Below are 24,561 nucleotides of genomic sequence, written 5' to 3' on the forward strand. Positions count from 1 at the left end.
CATGTGCAGGCTGGCCTGGCCCCATCGCCTCCCTACTTTCTTTGGGGCAAAGTGTGACTGTGAACCTGGGGCCTCTTGGTGCCAACTGATAGCAGCACAGAGGAGATGCATGTGGTTCTTACAGGCAGCCCCTGGTCAGGTGTATGCATAATAATTCACCAAAGGGAGGTCTGTACCAAGAGCCAGTAGTTTACTAGTCAGCATTGTCATTGGGAAATGTATGTAAGGATCATACTTAAGAAGTTATGTGTCTATGCTGGGAATTGTGCTCTTGCAGTTTAAAAGCAAAGCACCAGGCGATGACAGGCCTTAGACAGATTCTGTTCAAGTGCGGGATAGGAGTAGGGTGACCAGATGTCCTGATTTTATAGGGACAGTCCCGATTTTTGGGTCATTTTCTTATATAGGCTCCTATTACCCCCCCCTGATTTTTCATATTTGCTGTCTGGTCACCCTAGATAGGAGATGCTTCTCTCTGTCTGGTTAGGGCGTGTGTCATGCATTGTATGCATCACAATGGTGGCCTGGTAGCATTACTGAGCCTGCTATTAATCAAAAGTGTGAGACCCACATAAGAGGAAACCGGCAGAAAAAGCAAAAATAGCAAGTGGGGAGGTAATCCTGGTTACAAGGAAAGACAATGGCTTTTGGGAGGTTATAACTATGGGTGCAGAGGTACACTCTGAATCTCTTTACTGAGGAGATGACCTGTCAGTGTGTTCTGTCCTATGAAAAGAAGGTCATAGTTAACTGGCTGACAAATGCTGCAAAGACTTGGGGTGAGCTAAACATCATTAGATAGAAAGTACTTGTTATTTAAGTCTAGCCTCTAGCATGCAGGTTATGCTTTTTTTTTTTACATGTAACCCTTTGTTTCCAATATTTCTACTTGCTGTCATATGAACCTGTATGCGTTGTTATATAGACGTTTGCTTCTTTTCACTAATACCACATCTAAGTGCTGTGTGTTAAGCAGTGCTGTGATCTGGGGTGGGTATTATTCCTTTGAGAGCAGTGAATCTGGGAATTCTGTGAGTGCCCAGTGAACCAGGAGCTGGCAACTCCAGGGGGACACGTGGAGGGTTTGAGCATCCCTATCATTAACCTGCAGAAGGATAGTGGAGCCTGCATAGTCTGAGAGGGGAGTGCTTATGTTGCCTTTGGCTGGGAAAGCCAGCAAGCTGACCCCTGGCAGGCACAGACAAGGCTTCTTCATGCTAAGGGCAGGTGGTACCAAGGTCTCTCACAGCCCTGGGTCCCCCCTGGGGATGCAAAAAGGGAAAAACCCCTGTACTCCCTTGAGGCCGGGGACAATGATTGTTATTGGCCCTTTATATGGGGATGGGGTATGTAAGAAGGGATGTTCCCTGTATCCTGACCCAACATATGTCCATGCAAGGCCCAGTCTGGCCTCTGATGCTTTTTAGTGTTACGCTGCTGAAATAGTTTATTTAAACTCTTTAGTCACGTCATGGTGGCTAAGGGGCTGGTTATGGGCTGCCTCTGCTAAGTGGAGGACACACAGTTCCCTACCGCGAGGCACAGAGTTAAGAGTTGGTACATATTGGCTCATCACTTCTCCTTCACACATTGTATAAGATGCGAGTGCTAGAAAGCAGAGCTGAGCCCCATGCTGGGTGTCACTTGCTTGTCCCTTAGTCATTGCCTGAGGCATTAAGTTTGCTCCATAGTGAGGAAGCCACACATTGCCCCTCAGTGAGACAGGAGGTGGGCTTGAGAGGATGTGGTGGTGCATAGAAGTCTGGAGTGTAAATATACTTAGGGTGACCAGATAGCAAGTGTGAAAATCGGGACAGGCTGTGGGGGGTAATAGAAGCCCATACAAAAAAAAAAGCCCCAAATACCAGGACTGTCCCTATAAAATCAGGACATCTGGTCACCCTAAATATACTGGGTTTCTGTCCTTTCCTTTCTGGCGCCCAGGTGGCTGCTGTCCCTGCCCTCCCAAGAGCTTCAAGCTGCCCCTGACTGGTGATTCATTCTGGGCATACTGCTCAACTTCCAGTGCTGGACACCAGCAATCAACACGTGTGACAATAACTGAAATGTAGAACTCCTGTATTCTGTTCTGAGGCACCAGAATCGACAGATTATAATGGTTAACTATAAACCTGTTTGACAAATGTTTTTTGACTGTATACATTAAACAAACCATAAAAAAATTCCATCACACAAAGCCATAAAGCCCCACTAGCAGGTTCTGAACCTTGGCATTTCAGATCCCTAGTGAAGCCTGCTACCACTTGAGCTACAGAATGTACTCTTGCCAGCTTTCTGACTCAGCCAACCACAGGGGAACTTGCCACACAAGCTGCAAGTCAGTTCACAACTCTTTTCTAGACAGCCATAGAATAGTGGCGCTCAGGGCTAATGAGTTCTGGTTCTGGGAAGGCGGTGTAGTCATTAGCGGTAGGATAACTCGGTAACTGAAAGGCAGCATGACAGAACAGCTAAGACGTGGGTCGATATGGATTCTGTTTCTGACTCACTTGAAATAAACTGGTATGACATCGCTTGACTTATGGGGAGGCTATTACATGAGGGCTGTGGTATGAAGCCTTGTAAGTAAGAAGGGTAGTGAAGTGCATGTACAGTCAATGGGGCTGAGGTTTGACCTCATCATTTTCTACCTCCTACCACCATATACTTTCCCCAAGGTTACAGAGTATTTGGCTGGGGTGGAACACTGCTTGCCTCTGCAGTGAAACAGGCAGCCTCATTCCACCAAAATGCAGAAGATCCTGCACAATTTGGTGCAGTTGAGGGGTTTGCTTTGGGTAAGGTGCCCAGCTGACCAGTTTTTTCCTAGGACAAGCATTGTCTTTCAAGGGGCTGTGTGGGAAATTTGGAACCTTAGTATTTGCACATCTAAGTGTCCTGCTTTATGCTCAGCAGTTCCCTCCGCCCCACCAGCCAGGGGGCACTGCTACAGGCTCTGGGAATAAAGTCCACTGGCTCCTGCCTCCAAGGAGAGCAGCTGCAGCAGCACCCCCAGGTGGAGGCCACTCACAGTGGCCTCAAGTGACACCAGTACTGCTGCTGGTATCAACACCAGAACTCTCCAGTGGCAAGAGCATTGTCAACATTTGAGCAAGCAGGAACCTGACTAGTGCTAGCTCGAGCCCAGGTGTAGTGTGCGGGCTGGGTGAGTGCGGGGAATGGGTTCCCCACAGGGGCCAGGGGAGGAAGCACTGGGATCTGCACTAAAGAGAGGTTGAGGAAAAGAGGCCCCGAGGCCCTGCTGGAGGCACTAGCCCATCCTGCACCCCAGGTAGCATGTAGCTGCCGCAAGGCCCTTCAACATGTCCAGGGGAAGGAGGCTTGGAAACAACTTTCCCCTCCCCTCCTGCCCCTAGTAACTCAGTGCTGCTGCTGCTGCTGCTCCCTGCAGGATCTGATGCCCCCAGGCAATAGGTATTGCTCCCCGAGTGATAGGTACTATGTGCCCATCCTCCCCACCACCCAGTGATAGCTGGCCTGTTTATTCTTTTATTTTGAGACTCTGGTCACTTTAAACCTCACATCTCACCCAGCTGTTTCATGCTTTCAGCTGCTTCCATTCCCTGCTTCTGCACCCCTTGTCCCAGCCAGTCAGTACCCCTCAATATATCTCCTCTCTCACCCACCTCACCAGCATAGCCCCCATTCACCTCCCTTCCCCACAAACCAGCCCGCCTGCTCCATCCTTTACCCTCCCAACGATCCTGCCCTGGTTTATGGACATAAATAGTTATGTAGACCAAAATAAAGAATGCACACAATTCTAATTCTAAACAGGATGGGTTGAGGGGGAGGTGGGTGACTAATTACATATGGGACATTGCCTAAACTGGAGCTGCAGCTCTCAGTTGTACTAAAACATGCATCTGGCTTGCCCTTCTGACTACTGAACAGCTGTAGCATAGCACAGGAGATGCTACCCTAGAGAGGGGCTGGAGCTACAAAATGTGTTTGTTGCTTTTTGGAGCTCAGTTTTTGGTTCAGTCCAGCTCTAATTAAAACCTTACCTTATGGGCCACTTACAGTTTGTTATGTGGGCCTAGAGATTGGCCACAGCGTGCCAAAAGTGAGCCCCTACTAGCTGTCATGATGCCACACAGCGAGTACACTTGGCAAAGCATTGCTAAGGCTCAAAGGTGGGATAAAAACCTTCACTAACATGACACGAACAAGACACCGGAGGAGGAAGCTTTAAATGCTGTTGGAAATGGAGGGCCGGTGTCTTGGGGATGAAAGGATCTTAGTCTGGGAGGTACCAAGTGAACGGCTGAGTTACCTTGCTGTACAGGGGAGGAGAAAGCAGTCAAAGCAGTGGGATCTTAATCAAACTGGGGAGCTGATTTTTCAGAAGTGCTGAGCAGCCACATCTCCAACTGCCATCATGGGGAACTGCAGCTGCTCATTATAACCTGTCAAAGTGAAGCCCTGGGCCTTTTGAGAGATGCCCATTGCTAAAAAGGCTGCCAACTTCCAAAGAGAAAAATACTAGCCGGGAGCAAGAAAATGCTGTTTGAATTATTTTCGACTTTCAAAGTGCATGGTAGAACTTTTCTCTATGCAGTTAAAGGCACCGGCTTTTGCAGTCTGGGGTATTTCTGCGGTAGGTTTAAAGTACAATTACCAGCTGTGCTGGTGAACGAGCCAGCTGGCTACCCTAGGACTCAGTCCTGCAGTTCTTTCCCAGACAAATCTCTTTAGCAACTTCCATGGGAGTTTTAGCTGAGTAAACATGATGGGTACCCAATACTCAGCTTACTGCACACTGCACCTGGCAGACCCTATCTGTAGAGCACAGTAAATGCCTCAATAACTTTTCTGTAAATAATAACCAACAAAAATTAGCTTTGGCTGGGTTCTCATCCCTTTTCTTTCCATGAATAATCAACGCTGGACATTTATTTCCAGGAAAGTTTATGGAACCAGTCACATTTAAGCAAATATTGGCGAATATTTCTGGAAAGTGAATATTGAACACACGTACACCAGTTCATGCTGCAAAACCTGATTCTAAATGGTATGCTCGGGGGCAGAAACAATACAATGCAACCGTTGCATCCAATCAAAACTAACCAATACATTTTGAATTTCAAATGTCAAATGCTGGTAACAACCTGAGTGTGGCAGCACTACAGACCAAGAATTACTTGAAGACTAATTACTTGCCAGATTATTTCAAATAGTGACTAGATCTGTGAAAACTGCAGTCTTCTCACAGACAAATTATGGCCAGAAAATCAAAGAAATTCTTTGCTTTGAATTATAGGCGGATGGAAATGAATGCACAGTCTCTAATAACGCGTGCTGTTTCTGCCTGGAGTCACCAACCTTGAGACCTTTTCTGGCAAACTGGTGTCTACAACCAGGTGGTAGAGACTAGCCGGGTGTCACTCATGGGCACTTAAAATGCACAGTTTGGCCATGGAAGAGGAAAAAAATGCATCCTGCTCTGGGGAAATTCACTCCTATCCTGGGGCCAGAACAAGGCCTGTGCAGCTCTTCATTTCCACTCAAGGCCTCAAAACAGCACTTAAGTGGGCCCTAAGTGGTGCATAGGCCTCAGGCTGGTCCTCTGCACAGGGGTGAATGTTGCTCTACATGAAGTTTCAGAGTGGGGCTCAGAGCCAGCCAGGGCACAGCTTTCTTGTCAATATTTTTGTTTAAATTAATTCCCCATCTTCTGGTAGAGCTTTAAATTCCCTCATAATCAATGGTTTGTGGTGATAATACCTGTAACATTCATTACTACATTTATCTGTAGCTATAGCAATGCTAACTGGATGACTGTACTATCACCACTAGAATAGAATCAAGTCTATAGCCATTAGTGGAGTTATTTGCATCCACTAAAGAAGCAGGCAGAGTGGGTGGTACCTAGCAGGGATCAGGTCCTGCAGGAAGCAGCTGGAGTTACAGGGGGCAGGAAGAGAGCCACTGAAGAGAGGGGAAGTGCTTTCTGGGCCCCGCTCCTTATGTGAGTGCTGTTTGTTACCTGGGGTAGGTAGATGGGTTAGTGCCTCCATTATGGGGGCGCTGCAGGGGGTAATGGGCTTCTTCCCCTCACTCGGTCCCAGTGGGGATCCTGAAGCTTCTTCCCCTAACCCCAGTGGGGAGCCCATTCTCTGCATTCACCCCTTCCAACTCCTCCACTGCCAGTGCTGGCCAGAGCTGCTCCTGCCAGCCTAGCATTGTCATTGCAGATGCTGCTGGCTGGGTGGGCCCTACTGTTTCCTAGGGGAACGTATACTCAGATAATTTCAGCTACGTCATGCGCCAAAGCCTCAGCTGATGTAAATCACCAAACACAGATTTATAATGAAAGTGGCTTTGCCTACTTAACTGAAGCAGATAGTTACACATGTGGCTGTAGGTATCTCTGTACAATAGTACACCATACACAATACCAGGCTGATGGTTTCAAAGCTGCCTGGGAGATTTGGATGTGCTCTCATTAATTTCAATGGCAGTTGTGCATTTAAATCCCTAAGGTGGCTTTGGATCCATCAATCCTAATATTATGTATGAATATAAAGAGAGAAGACATGATGGTGTGGTGTTGTATAAAGCTTTTAGCAGTATGAGTTGGGGACTGATGCATCACTCATGAGTGGTGAAGGCCCAAGTCTGTTATGCAAGTCATTTTTTATGTGAAAAATGAATCTAGGAATGAATGCAAGAGTTGTAAATTTTTTTTCCTGGGATTACTTTCTAAACACCTCCCTCCTGTAAAGCCAGGCGCCTTATGCTCTGTGAGACCAACTGTACTGGGTTCTGAGGGAGCCATAAAAATAACCTAAAATGGCTTTTCTGTTCCTAAAATTGTCACAGTTTTAGAGACTCGCATTTTGTGCCCTTTCGGGGCTGGAATCAAGTGCTGGGTCCCATGGTTATGGTGGGCACCTCCCTCTTTCCAATGGTATAAAAAAATCACCTTTTTGGTCATAACAGACTTTAAAAATTATATTATTTGTATGTATAGCAAAGTTGTCACTGATCCAGTGTTGAATCTTGCCTATCCTGGACCTGGGGTAATTTTGGGGCCGAAAGGAGGAAACATTTCTCTGGCAGGTTAACTTTTTTAAACGGCAGCCATTTATAGCTGCTAGACTCTTGGAATTTGTCCTGGGGGAGCTACTGTGTGGGCAGAGGGTAGACGACGTGGTCAAAGATGCATGATAAATGTAGTTAGCAACTGGATATCACCACAGCATATGTGGCCGTTGCATGAGCATGCATACACACCGTAGTGCCTTGCCAGTTCATACGAATGACTGGGAAATCCATGGCGAGGTGTTCATTTTTGCTAATTAGTGCAATTTTGCAATTCCTATGAAAGCCCAGGGATGTCTAACCATTGCCTTTAATGGGATTTTGTTAGGCATTAAGTGAACAAATAGTTAAAAGAAAAGCAAGGCTACTGCATTACTCAGCAGTACAACTTTAGTTTTAATTATTTCTGAGAATACTTCGTAATCAACTTGCAAAACTCAGTATTTTGTAAAAAGACTGTGGTCTTAGTGAGCTGCAACTTTGATCTAGAATCTGCTATTAAACCTTTGCTGAGAGAGGAAGGGGCGAGATTGTCATTTTCTGTGTGAACTATAAAGCATACTGATTAGTGAAGTGTGGGTTAGCAAGGTCCTTCTGTACATTCGTTATGATGTTTTTCTCAAGTGTTAATAAAAGAAAAGGCAACAAAGCTGGTAAGGGTCTTTGAGGACCTGACATATGAAAGGAGACTAAATATGTATAGCCTGAGGGGAAAAATAGATTGAAATGAGGCATCACAGTCTACAAATATCTACAAGGAGTCAGCGATATCAGTGGGGAGGGAAAAGGGGAAGATTGGTGTAGGGAGGGATAAGTAGGAGCAAGGGCATGAAGATGCATAAAGAAAACCTTTAGGACCAAAAAATCTACTGTGCCTTACATCCTATGGACTTCAGAGTGGGTAGCATGGTGCTTAAATCTGCTCAGAGGTGGCTCTTTAGACTTTACAGAAGAAGGCATTATTCTTCTGTTGCAGTGCGAATGCTTGAGGTATGGAAAACAGTGTCTGAGGGTATCTGCAGAGGCTCCATCTCAGGAGATTTTCAAAGGCAGGCTGGATAAAGCAACCCTGGTGAATATTCAGTAGGGAAAATCCTGCTGATTGCAGAGGGCAGCACATGCTGAGGTGCCAGGGCTTTTATTATCTATGGTTCTATGATTATTGGTAGTAAAGGGCACTTTAATAACAAAGCTATTAACAGCTTTATTTATGCCAAAGCTGCTTTCCAAGAAGGGGAAATCCGTCATGTCGATGCTGAATGCAAACACAAGGCTCAAAGCTCAATCTTTCCTTTTGGATTTTCCTTTCTTTTTACACAGAGACCACGGTGTTCTACTTAGCGAAGGATTCCACAGAAACAAAGCACTATCAAGAGCAGGAACACCTTAATATAGTAATGCAGCCACTTTCTGGGAACTGTTTTCTTGGCCACTGTGGGGAGGGGAGGATGTGTCACATGACGTTGGCCTGCAGCGATGCCATGAGTGACACACTGTGCCATCTCTGGCAAAGAGGAGGTTGCTAAACTGGTTTCCTTTACCCCAGGACACATCACGCCTGTGACACAACATAGCCCCCAAAACCCTGGGAACAAGAATTCACGCCCAAACCCTTGTCTCCTGGGGATGAAAAATGCTCTGCCACCGGATTCACTAGATCTGTTTAATAATATAGATGTAGAGAAAGAAAAGTACATGCAACCAATTCTTCATTCTGTTTGATGGTTACAGATTTACTGTTGGTCACACTCGGGTCACTACACTGACTCTTCCATAGTCAGATAATTTGGTGCACATATGATAAACCACAGTTTGCTATGCTACTTTATAGAAAGCTGTGTTAACTCTTTGAGTTAAAGGGATATATGAAACTGTGCCAATTTATGGATGGCACCTGGAAATTGGGAGCGTTAAGAGGGGCAGGATGGGGAGTTTAGCATGAAGGTTCTAGATCTGGGTGGAGTAGTTAAGCATTCAGAGACAGGTGGGAGGGTGAGGAACCTTCAGTAGGTCTGAGAAGGTGCTCCATGGTTCTGGGCACGTAAAAGGGTGGGGTGTTAAGATCTTCCATTGTTTTTTAGTTTTTAGAAGTGTGTATGAGCTGGGGTAGGTGAAGTGATTTTGGTTAGGCAGACATGAACAGTCTAGACCTGCAGAAAGCACCTGTTATCTCAAATCATAGACCACTTTCCCAAAGCCTATTAGTGCTCTGGGGTGGGAGGTCAAATGTCTGAAACCTGATACACGCTGTTCCTGGCAGCCTGAAGGGAGGATGTGTTCCCTTCCCTGGTACAACATACAAGGATGCTGTCAGTGACTAGCTGTCCTGAAAGTAAGAAAATGACAGCAAAGACCAGCACCAGCATTGTGCACCCAGTTAGTTCTGCCAATGTGCCACTCCTGGGCTGAATCTGCGCATTAAGCCAAACTGTGTAGTGGGTTTGAGATTCGCACAAATAGGGCCTAAGATGAGCCAAGTCCTTCAAATTTATTTTTAATCATAACATTTGTATAAGGCACAAAGCAGCTCCTTATCGCAATGTTTTCAATACAGTGCAAAGTCCTTCAGTCAGATTAACCAGGCAGATCTTGATGTGACCCTCTTATCTAAACAATCAGATTTTCCTAAAAGGTGGGCAGAGGATAGGCAAGCAGGGTGAGATTGACTGAGGGAGGGAGGCAGCTAAGAATGAAGAGAGGCTGCTAGGAGCTGAACCAGTGGGGACTGAGGCAACATTGATGCTATGGTGATGCAACATCCTACTGTTGTGAGGCAACAAAAAGGCACTCAGGTACTTGGTGATGAGTGCCCTAGAATTGCCTGAAGATATGTAAAATAAGCAAACAAATTTGTCCTTCAGGATAAATAGTGAGAAGTAGCAGCCCTCCTGAGTCTGATTTCTCAGAGGACATGAATGCGCTCAACTGCAGGCCACTCAGAAGTCCATTGACAGCGCATCACATCTCCTGGCCTGTACTTGTCCTGTGCTTCCAGGCCAGCCTAGGCTAGACATCCTGCAGGGACACTACACTCAGTAAAACCAACTCTGAGTAAAACCTTTGCATTGGCTTGTATTTTCCCGATATTACATGTTTAGTTTACAATCAATAGGCCACTAAAAGCCATATAACCAAGGGTTACATTACCTCCAAAATGAAAGCAGAGAGCACAAATGCTGTGATGGCTGCGCTGTGGTATCACAACACCCATTCTACAGTCCCTGCAGTCTGAGCATGCAGAGTGCTACCAACTCATTTGTGGTAGAAGGCAAAGCTGTGCTCTAGCACCTTCCAGCTGGCTCTAAGCCTTCCCTGGAAGTCTCAAAAGGTTAAATCTTAAACACGCTTCCATGCCTGCTTAAGGCCAAAAATACTCAGAGGCACCGATACATTTCCACTGCGCTGGAGGGCCAGGCAGCAGAGTTCACACACAGAGTCCCCCTCCATCTCAATGCACTGTGGAGCAGACATCTGGGGCAATCCTGGACAACATGGTGGAGGACAGGAGGCGTGTGTGTGTGTGTGTGTGGTGGGGGGTCATGCACAAAAGCCCAAAGCCTGGGAATCAGCAGACAGATTGAACAGTGGGGTGCTGGGTAGCACTACAGCAGGCGGAATGCATTGGGGAGTGGCTGTGGATCCACGCTGAGGCTGCAGTAACCCCTGTGCTGGTTGTAACACTGCTCCTGAAGCGGCACTGATTCATAGATCCATTAGTGAGAGATTCACTGTCCCCAGCCCTCTCTTGGCCCAGCCCCACCACCCCTTTGCTGCCCTTAATGCAGTAGTTGCTCATGGCACTGCTGAGGAGCTGGGTTCCACAGCATAAGCCTCTAAATCTTGCTTTGTGCCAATCCAGCAGACCACAGTGCTGGTTCTGCAGTGTATGGAGGCCCCTGCATTCAAGAGAAGGAACTCGGATTTGGTTGAGAGGGAACACACAAAGCCCAAACCCATGTTGGAAGGGAGAAGAAGAAGGGTCCATTATCCACTGATAGCTAGCCTGGAGCTTGCTACACAGCTCTGAGTGCCCTACATCACACAGTGGCGAAGGGGTTTCCTTTCCCCACTCCTGCATTTCAGCACATTTTTCTCAGAAAAAAGGCCTACAGGTTTTCATTTTTCAAGGTTTGGCCTAAAGTGACTTCAGAACAACACAGAGTCATTTTAGACCCTTGGCTGCTTCAAGAGGGAATTATGTCTACATACAGAAGAGTTTGGGGTTGTAGTTATACAGTCTCATTGCATAAGATAAGGCAGCAGCCCACTCTGCCCTCAGCAACAACCTAAAAATAGAGCAGCCGTAAGAGGCATTGTCTAGCCTGAGATTTAAAGGGGTGATGTTAGCACATGCTAGCTAACATCACACCTGAAATCCTAGTCTAGACAAAGCTCGAGCCTCTTTCCGTGACAGTGCTGGTCAGGGTTCTTAGCTACCGTTTAAAAAACCCATCGCGAAATCGTTAGCTCTCCCTCTGGTCTAGCCCCTGTGGACTGGCAAAAGAGAGCTCGGTTTAGCATCCCAGGCAAAGGATGGAACCTCTAGTAATGCACTTACCTCCCTTTTATACTGTCCACCAGCCAGCTGCCCTCTGTGGGAGGTGAGACCACAATCTTCTGTCCCAGAGGCAAGAGGGCAGCCACACCGACACTTACGGTGATAGCCATAAATTGATGTTAAAAGCACCCAAGTAATAGGATCAGAATGTAAAGGCAAACCTTTGAAAGCTTGTTTTCAAGTGCTTAGCAGCAGGATTAGAGGATTGCGGGCTCTTAGCTGTGAGCTTTGCAGATGTTTGGGAGTGGGAGGCTAAAGCTATAGCATGTGAAAAGTTGATCAGTTTTGACTTTCTCCTGCAGTAAGATAACTTTTCTCACAACAAAGTGGTTCTTCCAAACACATTCAAAGGACTGTATGGGCCTGAGCCTAGCACATTGTTTACCTAGCTCACGGTTATGATGAGCAGCTGTCTTGGTTATTCTGAGTCTCAGGTTATAAAAAGTGCTTCGAAGCTACACAAACTCTCACAGCTTAAAATACAAAAATCACAACAACCTACCCTACCCTGAACTATAGTTTAGCAACATGTGAGAATCCTGCTTAATAAGTAAACCAAAACTAGGGCAAGCCAAGGAGTTTCAAGGCAGAGCCAAGCCAAGGTATTACCACATTAGTCAAACCATGAACCAAGCCATTTATAGCTGACGATGCCTTCTAGGAAGAGGACGCTACATAAAGTGACAGTAAGGCTACTGTGTCTAGAGACAGGAAGAAATGGCAGAACGTTGACACTGGGACAGTGTTCATGGAGCCAGAACCAGCTGTGATCTGTCCCTGCTATTCAATACATTGCAGTGATGCCCCATTTACATCCCCTCCCCTGCCCCAAGAAATCATTGTTCTAGCTAGCTAAAACACAAACTGTGCAAGCCTTGCTGGCTTTGCTTTAGTTTCGGATGAGCCCTTACATAGGATGCCTCTGTCTGGTACGACACGCAACAGTCTGCAAAGTCTTTGACCCAATGGTGCACAAACAGCACTGGAGTCGTAGTCTAGTCACCCAACATCATATATGCTGCCTTGTTGCAAATCAATGTCACGATTTCATCTAAGAATACATAAAACACAAATGGAGTAAACAATAAAAAAATAACAAAAAAGACAGGAAACACTAATGCTATGCCGGGAATCCAGACCTGACTCAGTGGGGAGACATCAGACCTATGCCTTTCAGAGTGATGTTCAGACACCTTACCGTGGTTAGGCAAAATGGCCCACAGAGACGTCAGTGGACAAAAGAGAGAGAGAGAGAGAGAGAGAGAGAGTGTGTGTGTGTGTGTGTGTGTGTGCGGGTAAGCATGCACGTGCATGCATGAGAGTGAGTGAGTGAGCAGGATTCAATTTTCCAGGCTGCTCATTTTATTTGTGCATTTCAGGAAGCAGGACAGTAAAATTAATGGTCTGTTTCTTGCTGCTTTCAAGAGCTAAATAATTGCATGCAAAAACCACCGTCCACACCTCAGTATCATAGAACCAAATCCCGAAGTCCTGATCAAGGCAAAGATCCCATTTAAGTTACTGGGACTTTTACCAGACTAAGGGCTAATGAAGAATTTAAGCATATGGCCCATAAGACGCTAGCTGATCAGACAATTTGAGTTCAGTTGTTTAGTTTCAGACACTAGCCATGAACGCTGTGTTGGAGTCCTACTCCCCCAGCTTCACTGAAAGCAAACTGACAAATGAAGAAGTGTAGAGAGGACTAAAACATTTCTAGTTACCTTGCAGCAACTTTTTTGTAGTCTGGAGTGGAAGCGTATTTTGTCTCCATTGTCCATTGACAGTATCTTATGGTATTTGACTGCAGCATCTTAGCAGCCTGATATTATTTAACTGCAGCATCCTACTACGGCTTCATCTTGATATTACTCAATGCAGCACCTTATTACTGCGGCATGCAGTGGTATCGTAGCACTGTACTACCCTGCTCCTAATATAGCACAGTTTCCTGGCACACACTATTAGTGTATTATCCCCAAACTAATTTACTGCAGCATCCCAATGGTGCCTTATTGATGCATTATCCTAATACTACCTTACTTCAGTGTCCTGTGTTAACTTATTGCTACATTTATTCCGGTATTATTATATACTGGAATGCTGTGACATCTTATGGTTGCATTGTCCAGATACCACTTTACTGCAGGATTCTGTGGTACCTTATACACTGAGAGTACTTTGCTGCACTAGCCTTGGGTAGCTTATTATTGCCTTAGTCTAACATTTGGCTGTACTGTCTTGTGAAACCTTCTTTCTGTCTTGTTCTGATACTACTCTACTACAATATCCAGTAGCACCTGTGTTATCCAAAGACATCTTTACAGCCATATTTCACGGGAAGCTTTATAAACAGCTTCCATGCTACTGAGATTTTAGAAGCCCTCCACCTTGCTAATTGGCATAAGGTCTTTCCCTGAAACAACTTCATTTAGCGCATGCATGGGGGTGGAAAGCTGCTTTCCTAACTCATCTTCAGACTGGTGAGGTAGTTGGAACACGCGACACACTGTAACGTAGCAGGATTGCTGCTGCGAGAGCCAATGGGATCCTGTTGAGCAGACAAAAGTAGCATCACATGGTATGAATAAAGGCATTAAAAAACAATTCAAGAATGCAGTTCGTATAGCAGTAGTTGCATATAAACACTATCATGCTGAAAGAAAGTGAGACAAATGCGGAGGAGTTTGTGTGTGTCCTCAGAAGGACTTGGCTGCGGTCTTGCTTCTTGTTTTTACAGAAATTGAGTCAGAAAACCAAGTAAGAGCAAAGCTCTCTGATCTCCAGAGAAAATGCAGCTCTGGCCGCTCCTCTAGTCATTGCTGAGCAGATTAGATTGCGTGCGTGTGCACTTAACTAGCAAGTTGTTCAACATCCAGACCCCCTTGGGTGTGTATACACACACACATACACGCTGTAAAACTTCCTTCCATGCTCAGAATACTATTTACACTGCAGAGCCACAAACAGAATATTCACTAACTTTGACACAGATGCCCTACAGAAAAGGAGGAGGGGGAGGAAAGAAGGAACAGGAAGCCTCTTTCCCCTCTCCCAGGACACCTGCACAGGTCCAAGGTATAGCCTAACACCAGTGCTCCTTGCTGGGAGTATGGCCAGGTTTCCTCCATCCCTGTACACCTGCCAGCATGTTGTAGCACCAGCGGGTAAGGAGCACTAAACAGCACACGCCTCACCAGCACCATGAAGCATTCTGCTTGCATGTGTCCCTTGCAGACAGAATAGCTCAGAGCACCTTTGCTCAGCTGCTCCAGCTTCACACTCTCCCAGAACCCAGCATTCCAGAGTGCAGCAAAGGCTTGGTTTGGTGCTAGGAATTCAGCATGAATAAGTGTTCATACCTGCATGAAAGCAGCTACAGTCCTCCCCTAACATTGAGTGCACACAGCCCACCTGCCTGCCTCTCATGGAACACACCCATATGCTTTATGTTTCATGTACACATCCTACCTGTGACCACTGTATGCAGCCTGACTTGGTATTTCATAAGAAACTCTCCTTATTAGTGAAGGTGGCAGGGCTGGGATACCAGGATGTGCAGCAGCATTCATGCAGCAGTAAGCTAGTCTGGGGTGGAAGCAGGAATTGTCTTATAAAACTCCAGTGCCACGTGCCACTGATGGGTTTTACATAGAAAAGAAATATCTTTGGGAGGCCAGCAATCACATTCTCAAACTCTTGGGGATGCTGCAGGTACGAGTGCATGTGGATAGCTAACTGGGCCCGTTGTGCAGAAAGCCCCATTATTACCAGAGGCTGGGTGGATAAAGGAGGACAGAAAATCTGGTCCAGTGGGGATGGACAAAGTAAGATTTTGAGGTGACGAAATGTCACCTCACGTCATGAGACCATCTGAACACGTATGTGCGCATGCACTGATGTAGCAGTTCTACAGTCCTGGGACTCAAGTGTGGTTTTGGTGTACAAAAGGGAAGAGTTTAGTCTGAGGCTCTAGGTTAACATACTATTTATGACAATAAAGCAAAAGATAACAAATATCACCCCTCAAAGCTCGACTGTGTATTCATACAGGCAAAGGGCCTGATCCTGCATTCACTTAGGCAAAACTTCCATTGATGTATCCTGAAACACAACACGAGTTTCCTGGAAGCAATAAAGTGTCCTTGTGGGGCATTTCATTTCAGTGGGGAGTGAGAAGAGGAAGAGGTCCTTTTTTTCTGACAGAAATTGAGTTATCCTAATTTTGTATATACATAGAGCTTAGATACTAGTGCATCTGAAGTGCATATGGAACTCACACACCTTCTGGGTGTGGTGTTCTGTCCCATCTAGTGGCACCGAGGCCACTTAGAGATGAATGAGTCTGCTCTACAGCTTTAGCTAACAGACAGGTGGCTTTTAGCTCATACGGTAGATACGGGTTCAATCCTGCCCACTATCGACCGGGGTCTGTCGGCATTACGCATATATTGTGGATAGATACATGGATAAATAAATAGCTAGTTCTGCCTGAGTAGGAACGCAGGATTGGACCCTATATCAGAAGTTTCTACCACCTGCACCAAAAGACATCTTAGTGTGTGAGTGAAGAAAGGCAATAGACAGGTACTTATTCTGAACCACTTGCTAGTTCATGAACTTAAAACTACCATCACTCATTAGGCAGTTTTTGTGACACTAACAAACTGAGCCACATTTGGTAAAGATTGGGTTTTTCTGGAAGGTTTTGTATATGTACAATATGCTGCAGGTGACTACAGGTCATTTTCCACTTCTGCAGCTACTATACCTGGGTTTTATTATTAGCCAAATGAATTACTTTACTTCAGTTCTTTCCTTGTCCTCTCTCCTCCCAAGACACATTTCTCAGCCCTTACAGAGACTACTGAGAACAGTGTTGGGAAGCCTCTGGGTCATTTTTCCAGGTGTATTCCTGGGCCTGATGTCACACAAAGTTTCAGCTAATCCTCATTTTTCTAATGTTATTAGAAGTGGCACATCCTGGAGGAACGGCATAGCTGAGAATTAAAGAAAGGACCTGGCAGTGCCCATTACTATTCAAAAAGTGTTCTCTGGTGTCAAAATCCCTGACCCACTCACAACATGCTTCTGCTCCACCCTTGTGTAGCCTTAACCGGGAACCCTCTCCTCTCTGAATTTTCCCCTCAGTTGTAAAGCCTGAGTGACCAACTGAGGTCAATTGAGTTAGTTTTACCTGCATAAATGTGCAGATTTTGGCCCTCTCTGTTTGGAGTGGCTAGAAGTTTTCCCAAAGTGGTTCAGGTCACGCTATTTTCAATTAAATTGAAAAAAAAAGGTAAGTATGTAAAAAAAATCTTAAACTAAACAGGAAAGCAAATACAATATAAAACATATCACTATGTGTGTATATATTATACATCTAAAACATTGCCTGGTAACCATGGGGCAGATGCAGATCACGCTAATGTACATGCAGAGTAACTCTGCTGAAGGCAGAGGATTTACACAGAGATCAGCATCTGACTGTATGGGCTAGATCCTCAGCTAGTGTAAATCATTAAAGCTCCACTGACTTCAGCTGAGGATCTGGCCATGTATCTTTGGACATGCTACATGCCCTTGGAAGGACAGCAAGTGAAGAGCTAAAAAGTGCTTTTTCAACCATTGGTTTAAAAGAGGAGAGGAACGAAAAAAAATATAAAGTCAATGAAATTGCTTCCGTCCACAGCAGACGTGAATTAGGCATTTTTTGAGCAGGAGAAGCAGCTTCTGGTAGATATTTTATTGGACCCGGATGGTCACCAGAAAGAGAGCAAGTGCCCATGATGGTGGTGGCATTTACCAGGGAGAGAAGAGATGAAGGGTAAATACTGATTTCACTCAGCTCTTCTGTCTCTAGGCTATGGTTGGGACTGATTCCTTTCCTCATAAACTACTAAGCCCTCTGCCTTGTTGACCTTTCGTATACAATGAAGTGTGCTCCTTTGAAACCAAGTAGGAACCAAAGTACCTTTATAGAACTCAGTGTCATTACAAAGCTGTACAAGTAAGAAAGTATTGATGTAAACTATGAAAAGAGGAACCTCCGGTGAGCTGATCTCTCCACCTTGCGCTCCTTTGTCTCCCCTTGCTCTCATTCACGATCTCTCTCACAGTGACCCATTCTCCCCAAAATGAAACTTCCTCCATGGAGGTGGAGTGCAGCTGTCCTTCAGGGATGTCAGCAATTGCTTGTCCGGCTGAGGCTGTCAGGAGGATTGCATCAGGCCTGTGAGGCGCTTGCCTGCCAGAGACTTTCCCTAGAGAAACAAACAAACAGAAGACGAAAGCCAAGCTGTGAGTGAAGCTGCTGCACGGTAAAATAGACCAGCCTGCTCAATCAGCTGGGCCATGACTGAGCACGAAGGGCAGGAGACTGAAATGGTTGAAAGGGTGCAGATGCAGCTGAGTGCAGAGGATAAGTGCCTGCCACTTAAGGGTGGTGACGGGAGCATGTGGTTTCCTACCCATGCCAATGCTTACACAGGGGCAGTAAATTTGCATGTAACAGAACTCTTGGTATTTCAACCCGTCTGTGCCTCAGGTACCTGATCTTGCAATGGAATAATGCACATAGGTCATACTTACAGAATGGGGGGGCTCTATCCTGGGAAGCAGTGACTCAGAAAAGGATTTGGGGGTCCTGGTGGATACTTAGCTGAACATGAGCTCCCAGTGTGATGCTGTGGTCAAAAGAGCTAATGTGATCTTGAGATACATAAACAGGGGGCTCCTGAGAAGGGGTACAGAGGTTATTTTACTTCTGCATTAAGCACTGTATTAGACTGGTGCTGGCATACTTGTCCAGTTCTGGTGCCCCTCAATTCAAGAAGGATGTTGATAAACTGGAGAGGGTTCAGAGAAGAACCATGGGAATTATTAAAGGATTAGAAAACATGCCTTATAGCGACAGATTCAAAGAGCTCAATCTATTTAGCTTAACAGAGAGAAGATTAAGGGATGAATTGATTATAGTCTATAAGTATCTACAGGAGGAACAAATATTTAATAATGGGCTCTTCAGTCTAGCAGGGACAGGTACAACACGATCCAATGGCTGGAAGCTGAAGACGGACAAATTCAGACTGGAAATAAGATGTACATTTTTGACAATGAGGGTGATTAACCATTGGGACAACTTACCAAGCGATGTGGTGGGTTCTCCATCACTGGGAATTTTAAAATCACGACTGGATGTTTTTCTACAAACTCTGCTATAGGGCTTATTGTGGGGAAGTTCTCTGGCCTGTGCTATACAGGAGGTCAGACTAGATGATCGCAGTGGTCTCTTCTGGCCTTGGCATCTATGAAATGAGGTTCAGCTGAATGTTCAGCAAGATGGGTATCAGCTCAGACACTGAAGTCTGCCCGCTGGCATTAGCTCAGGGGGGTTACACTTTAATCTCTTAGGCTAGGTCTACACTGGGTGTGTGTGTGTGTGTGTGGGGGATTGACCTAAGATATGCCGACTTCAGTTATGTGAATAGTGTAGCTGAAGTCGGTGTATCTTAGGTCGATTTACCTGGCCATGAGGATGGCGGTGAGTCGACTGCTGCCGCTCCCCCGTCGACTCCTCTTCTGCCTCTCGCCGCGGTGGAGTTCCGGAGTTGACACAGAGCGATTGGGGATCGATTTTATTGCATCTAAACTAGACGTGATAAATCGATCCCTGACAGATCGATCACTACCCGCCGATTCGGCGGATAGTGTAGCCATACCCTTAGTGTCAAGAGAAGTTGAGTGATGGTATGCGAATTAGCCAATGTAAAGCTCATTTCTAGCTCCCTTACTCACACTGAAGAGTACTTATCCATGGGAGCAGACCTATTGAAACCAATAGGGCTAGTCACATGAGTAAGTGCTGCTCAGTGGAAGTAAAGGTTGCAGAATTGAGCCTATGAATACTCTGACAGCTTCCTCCCAGTGTGTACTGGGCTGTACTCAGGACATGAGCCACCTGGGCACGCAGCTCAAACCCATATCACACAACCCGGGATACTGATTATCAGTCCAATAGAAATAAATTTAGGACAAACATATTTTAGAGCTGTTTTAATAACTCCCTTCCCTTCTACCAACCCCCTTTCTCCACACCTCAGTCATCTCACACCATGTCTACTGCAAACTCCGCCTCTCTGGCTTCCCTGCTTGCTCTCCTCCAGGCCATTCAAAACACTAAAGGAATTTTGCTCTCCAGGGCCCCGATACTGCACAACTGATGTTCGCAGGAACTTTGCCATTGATTGCAATAAGTATACGATTAAGACTCAGATGCCCATGTCACTACCAGATTTGAATCCCTTCATTGGATTCCCCTTGCACCATACAATCCCAGCCCCCGGTCAGTGCATATCAGCCCTACCTTCTTTCTTATGCACCTTTGGAGATGTGCTTGTTAAAGGGACATTGCCAATTTTACAGCTAGTCAGGTTTTAAAAATAGGTTACATGTAATTTCAGGGGTAAGTTCAGCAGCTGCAAAGTCTCCCTGGTCATTTTTTCTTGTGTGACAATAATACTCTCCTATTATAAAAAAAAAATATTGAAATAAGCTTACAAGGAATAGCAGAGCTCTGCTACCTCTAACAGGTCTTATACAGAGCTTATTTTATGTTACTGCATTTAGCCAAAATATCCAAATTTTTGGAAAAGTCTTATTTATTGCTGTTTCAAAGACCCACACAAAGAGCAAAGGGAAACAAATGACACAGTGAAATTGACTACATATAAAATGCAGTCAACTTCATAAAGTAAACAAACTGAATAATAAAGAAAAAAAATTTCTCTGATCTCTTCTGGTTATAGTGTTGTTAGGTGTAACTTGTAACAATAGTAGGTAAAAAAAATTGTAGATAGAGGTTTGATTTTAAGCAGAGATGTGGCTCTTTAACTATATATTAACTATGCCCACAGGTGGAGTACAATTTACCACCCATCCATATGTTGGCAGATTTTTGTTAAAAAATGTACTGCACATGAACAATGTGTGGTTTGCAAAGCTTCATAACTCGGCCCAATCTTGACCCCGGTCTCCACTTCTGGTAGCAAGTAAAGAGAGGGGAGTTGCTGGCTGAGGATGTCGGGGGGAGGGGGAAGAGCTGACAGGCAGTGAACAGTGTCACAGCTTCTCTGCTGGAAGAGGGGCATCCAGTCCCCCATCCCCATGTTACTTCCATGTTTAACAGTCCAGTTTGGGGTGAGGAGTAAATGGGGGGGTCCCACCCTCAATGCTGATTTTAATGTTTGCATGTTTAAATTGTTCCCAGGGCCAGGCTGCTCAGAGGGAATGGGTCAGCTGACAGCAGAGTAAGGGCAGAAGGGTTGCAAGGTCTCATGGAGAGCAGAGAATGAGTCTGAAAATGGAGATTGGGGCCCCAATCCCCACAGCTGTTAAAGCAGCAGAAGGGGTAACTGACAGGTGAAATGTTGGTGACGAGTAGGGTGACCAGATAGCAAGTGTAAAAAAGCGGGATGGGGGTTGGGGGTAAGAGGTGCCTATATAAGAAAAAGCCCCCAAAATCGGGACTGTCCCTATAAAATCAGGACATCTGGTCACCCTAGTGACCAGCTTGCAGGGGTGAGGCCTTTGAATCAGGACAGGGATTGTTGCCAAGAAGCTGTTCCTTCCTCTGCCACAGGCTCTCACCATCTGCTCTTGCTCTTCCTAGGCAAAGGCAGGACACTCATCTCTGCACTCCTTTGCCGCCATCTGCAGTCTTTTGGTAAAAGTATTGGCCTGGTAGCTAGGAAGTCTATGTTCCCAGCTCTGCTACAGACTTCCTGTGTGTGAACTTGGACATTTCACTTAATCTTTCTGCACCTTAGAGTTCTGGAAGGATACATTTGTCAATAAACTGGTAGGGATTGAGATAGTATGGTGTTGAGGCTCAGATAAAGAGATACAAGGTGTTTTATAAAACACTAAAAGAATCTATGCCCATTTTGCAAAATATGACATTTCAAAAGATGATGCCAAATCAATGGTCACATATATTCTGTGTGAAGCTAGAATAGGGGAGGGGCTCACAGGAGTACCTAGACAATTTGATTCTGTATATTTTTGGCAATGGGTAGAGAAGGGCCTCTAGGTGAAAATTTCAGCTCTGAAACCAAAGAGCCCCAGTGTTCAGGTGGATTTAGGTGCAGGGTTGTGGTTCAGCCCACTACAGAGATAGGTCCCAGGCATAAAACTTGGATCTGGATCTGACCACCCGCAATGCTGGAAGGGTTTGATTTGCCTTTTCTCTTTGTACAGGTCTTTCTTTTCCTTTTACATTTTGAAAATTAAATTTTGTGAGGAAAAACGGCGCAAATTTCCTGTGGTTAATACAAATAACAGGGGAGTCAAATTCACAGATAAAAATACTGGGCCACATGCTTAGCAGGTGTAAATCAACGTAACTCCGTTGACTTCGGTGGAGCAATGCTAACTCACACCAGCTGAGGATCTGACTCGCTGTATTTATGTTTCCTTTGTAATCCCTTCATTGCTTTATACTCCCAAAGTCCTCCACGGAAAAGACATAAATCCACAAAATGTTGCTGAGTGTGGTGCTTTGCATGTGGAGTTAGCTGAGAGAGCTGAAATAAAAGACATAGTGCCGTACAGTTCCTTAGTGGCTACGCACCTGGTCATCCTCGGGAGAGCGAGTTAGTCCTGCATTTTGACACAGCATTCCTTCCAAACCCAGCTCTCTCTGGTTGGCCATAAGCCACATGCCACAGTTTTTCAAAAAGTGCCTCAACGTTTGTTAGCACCATCACTTTCGCATGCAAATGACAGAATGTGTGTACCCAGAGCAGAAGGCGGTAGTGGCGCCTCAGGAAAGGCAGGGTGGGCACTGTCCTCCTGATTTAAAAGAGTTGCAATAAGACTGTGACGGAGTAGTCTGTCCCATTAAGTGTAGTGGTGCCTAGGGAGCAGCACTCCCCTATCATGTGGCATGGCCCTTTAAAATTTTGAAAGGTCTGATATATATAAGGATCTAGGCGATATTGGCAGAGAGGAAGTGGTCACAATACCATTTTTCTCCAGCCCTGATGCCGTAGACAGCGACCTTACACAGGCTCTCCAGCATGGTTTGGTGCTGCTCTGCTACCCTGGCCAGCTGCAGATCCCACTGTTTTTGTTGTGTCATCCAGATTTGCCAGAGGACTGCCAGGATCTGTTTGGATGACTCTGCTTCCTCCAGCAACTGACATGGGAATGCCAGAGATCACATCTATGCCCCAATACATCAGCTTGGGAGAGGAGACCTTCTTCCGGCATTTCTGCTCCATTCTCCAACTGCAACTGTTCACAGTCATCCGGGATTGGAGAGGGTCCCAGCTTCCCTTGCTACTACCACCAAGTGGACATTGGGAGCTGCCCTCAAGTATGCCTCCTCCTGGCCCTGCAGGTGCATTGCCCTCAGCACTCACTCAGGTCCTTTCAATCAATTACCGAGATCAGATTAGTTCAAAACATAGATCCCTTTCATAGGGTGTGGCTTATTACCTCTCTCTGCAGAGTGTAACTCACTTATTTGCTTAAGTTAACACCCACTCTGGTGCCATATAAGAGTCATGATAGATTTTCTTGCTCCAGTTCGGGAAGACCCAGCCCTCCTCCCAGAGCTGGGTTGTACTTCAGTCAGTCAGTCACTCACTCTTAAGACAGGAGTCCCCAATGCTCTTCCTTGGAGCTGGGTTATGATTTCAACCATCTGTAGGGCCTTAGCTAGCTTTTCTTTCAGCTGGCCCCTTCCCCCCGCTGGTCCCCAGGATCACAAGAGTCAGCAGGTCAGTCCTCTCCTGCTGCAAGGGTGGAGACAGCATATAATCTCGTCCCCTTCCTTAATGCTCAGCCCAACTGCCTGAGAACGGGGGGCTTTGCTTTGCCGATTCTGCAAATCTCCTGGTTCTGGGCCCATAAACAAACAGTGATGGGATTTCCTCACAAGCACCACTTATTCCCAGGTGCAGTTCCTCTCTACAATGTCTCATAAGTCCTTGTATATATTGGAGTTGCAGCTAGCAAGGGATGTGAAGGGTAACAAGAAGGGTTTCCTCAGGTATGTTAACATAAAGAAGAAGGGCAGAGAGAGTGTGGGACTCTTACTGAATGGGGAAGGCAACGAAGTGACAGATGATGTGGACAAAGCTGAAGTACTCAATACTTTTTTTGCCTTCTATGATGAGATAACTGGTTCTGTGGATCTGGGGAAAGCAGTGGACATGATATATCTTGACTTTAGCAAAGCTTTTGATATGGTCTCCCATAGTATTCTTGCCAACAAGTTAAAGAAGTATGGATTAGATGAATGGACTATAAGGTGGATAGAAAGCTGGCTAGATCTTTGGGCTCAACGGGTAGTGATCAATGGCTCGATGTCTAGTTGGCAGGTGGTATCAAGTGGCATGTCCCAGGGGTCAGTCCTGGGGCTGGTTTTGTTCAACATCTTCATTAATGATCTGGATGATGGGATGGATTGCACCCTCATCTAGTTTGAGGATGACACTAAGCTGTGAGGAGAAGTAGATACACTCGTGGGTAGGGATAGGGTCCAGAGTGACCTAGACAAATTGGAGCTTTGGTCCAAAAGAAATCTGATGAGGTTCAACAAGGACAAGTGCAGAGTCCTGCACTTAAGACGGAAGAATCCCATGCACTGCTACAGGCTGGGGACCGACTGGCTAAGCGACAGTTCTGCAGAAAAGGACCTGGGGATTACAGTGGACAAGAGGCTGAATACGAGTCAACAGTGTGTTGTTGCCAAAAAGTCTAACTGCATATTGGGCTGCATTAGTAAGAGCATTGCCAGCAGATCGAGGGAAGTGATTATTCCTCTCTATTTGGCACTGGTGAGGCCACATCTGGAGAATTGCATCCAGTTTTGGGACCCCTGCTACAGAAAGGATGTGGAAAATTGGAGAGAGTCCAGCAGAGGGCAA

General features: G+C 45.7%; 1 protein-coding gene across 6 annotated transcripts in view; it reads right to left on the bottom strand.

Moving 5' to 3' along the window:
- Positions 1-13,631: 13,631 nt before the first annotated feature.
- The window catches only part of RGS6 (regulator of G protein signaling 6), a 323,298-nt gene continuing 312,368 nt past the window's right edge, over positions 13,632-24,561 (bottom strand). For 4 of the 6 annotated variants that reach the window (XR_005597748.1, XR_005597746.1, XR_005597744.1 and 1 more), the window contains 2 exons: positions 17,674-17,889; positions 13,632-14,177 (listed from right to left, as the gene is read on the bottom strand). Coding sequence is in view for 1 of the 6 variants with exons in the window: in XM_039535587.1 (XP_039391521.1) it covers positions 17,839-17,889 (51 nt within the window). In the remaining 5 variants the exon portion in view is untranslated. Of the gene's footprint in view, positions 14,178-17,382; positions 17,890-24,561 lie in introns of those variants that run through there. The other 2 variants (XR_005597745.1, XM_039535587.1) reach the window with 2 other exon arrangements.

This window comes from Mauremys reevesii, linkage group 4 (genome assembly GCF_016161935.1).
Source record: "Mauremys reevesii isolate NIE-2019 linkage group 4, ASM1616193v1, whole genome shotgun sequence".
Lineage (NCBI taxonomy): Eukaryota > Metazoa > Chordata > Testudines > Geoemydidae > Mauremys > Mauremys reevesii.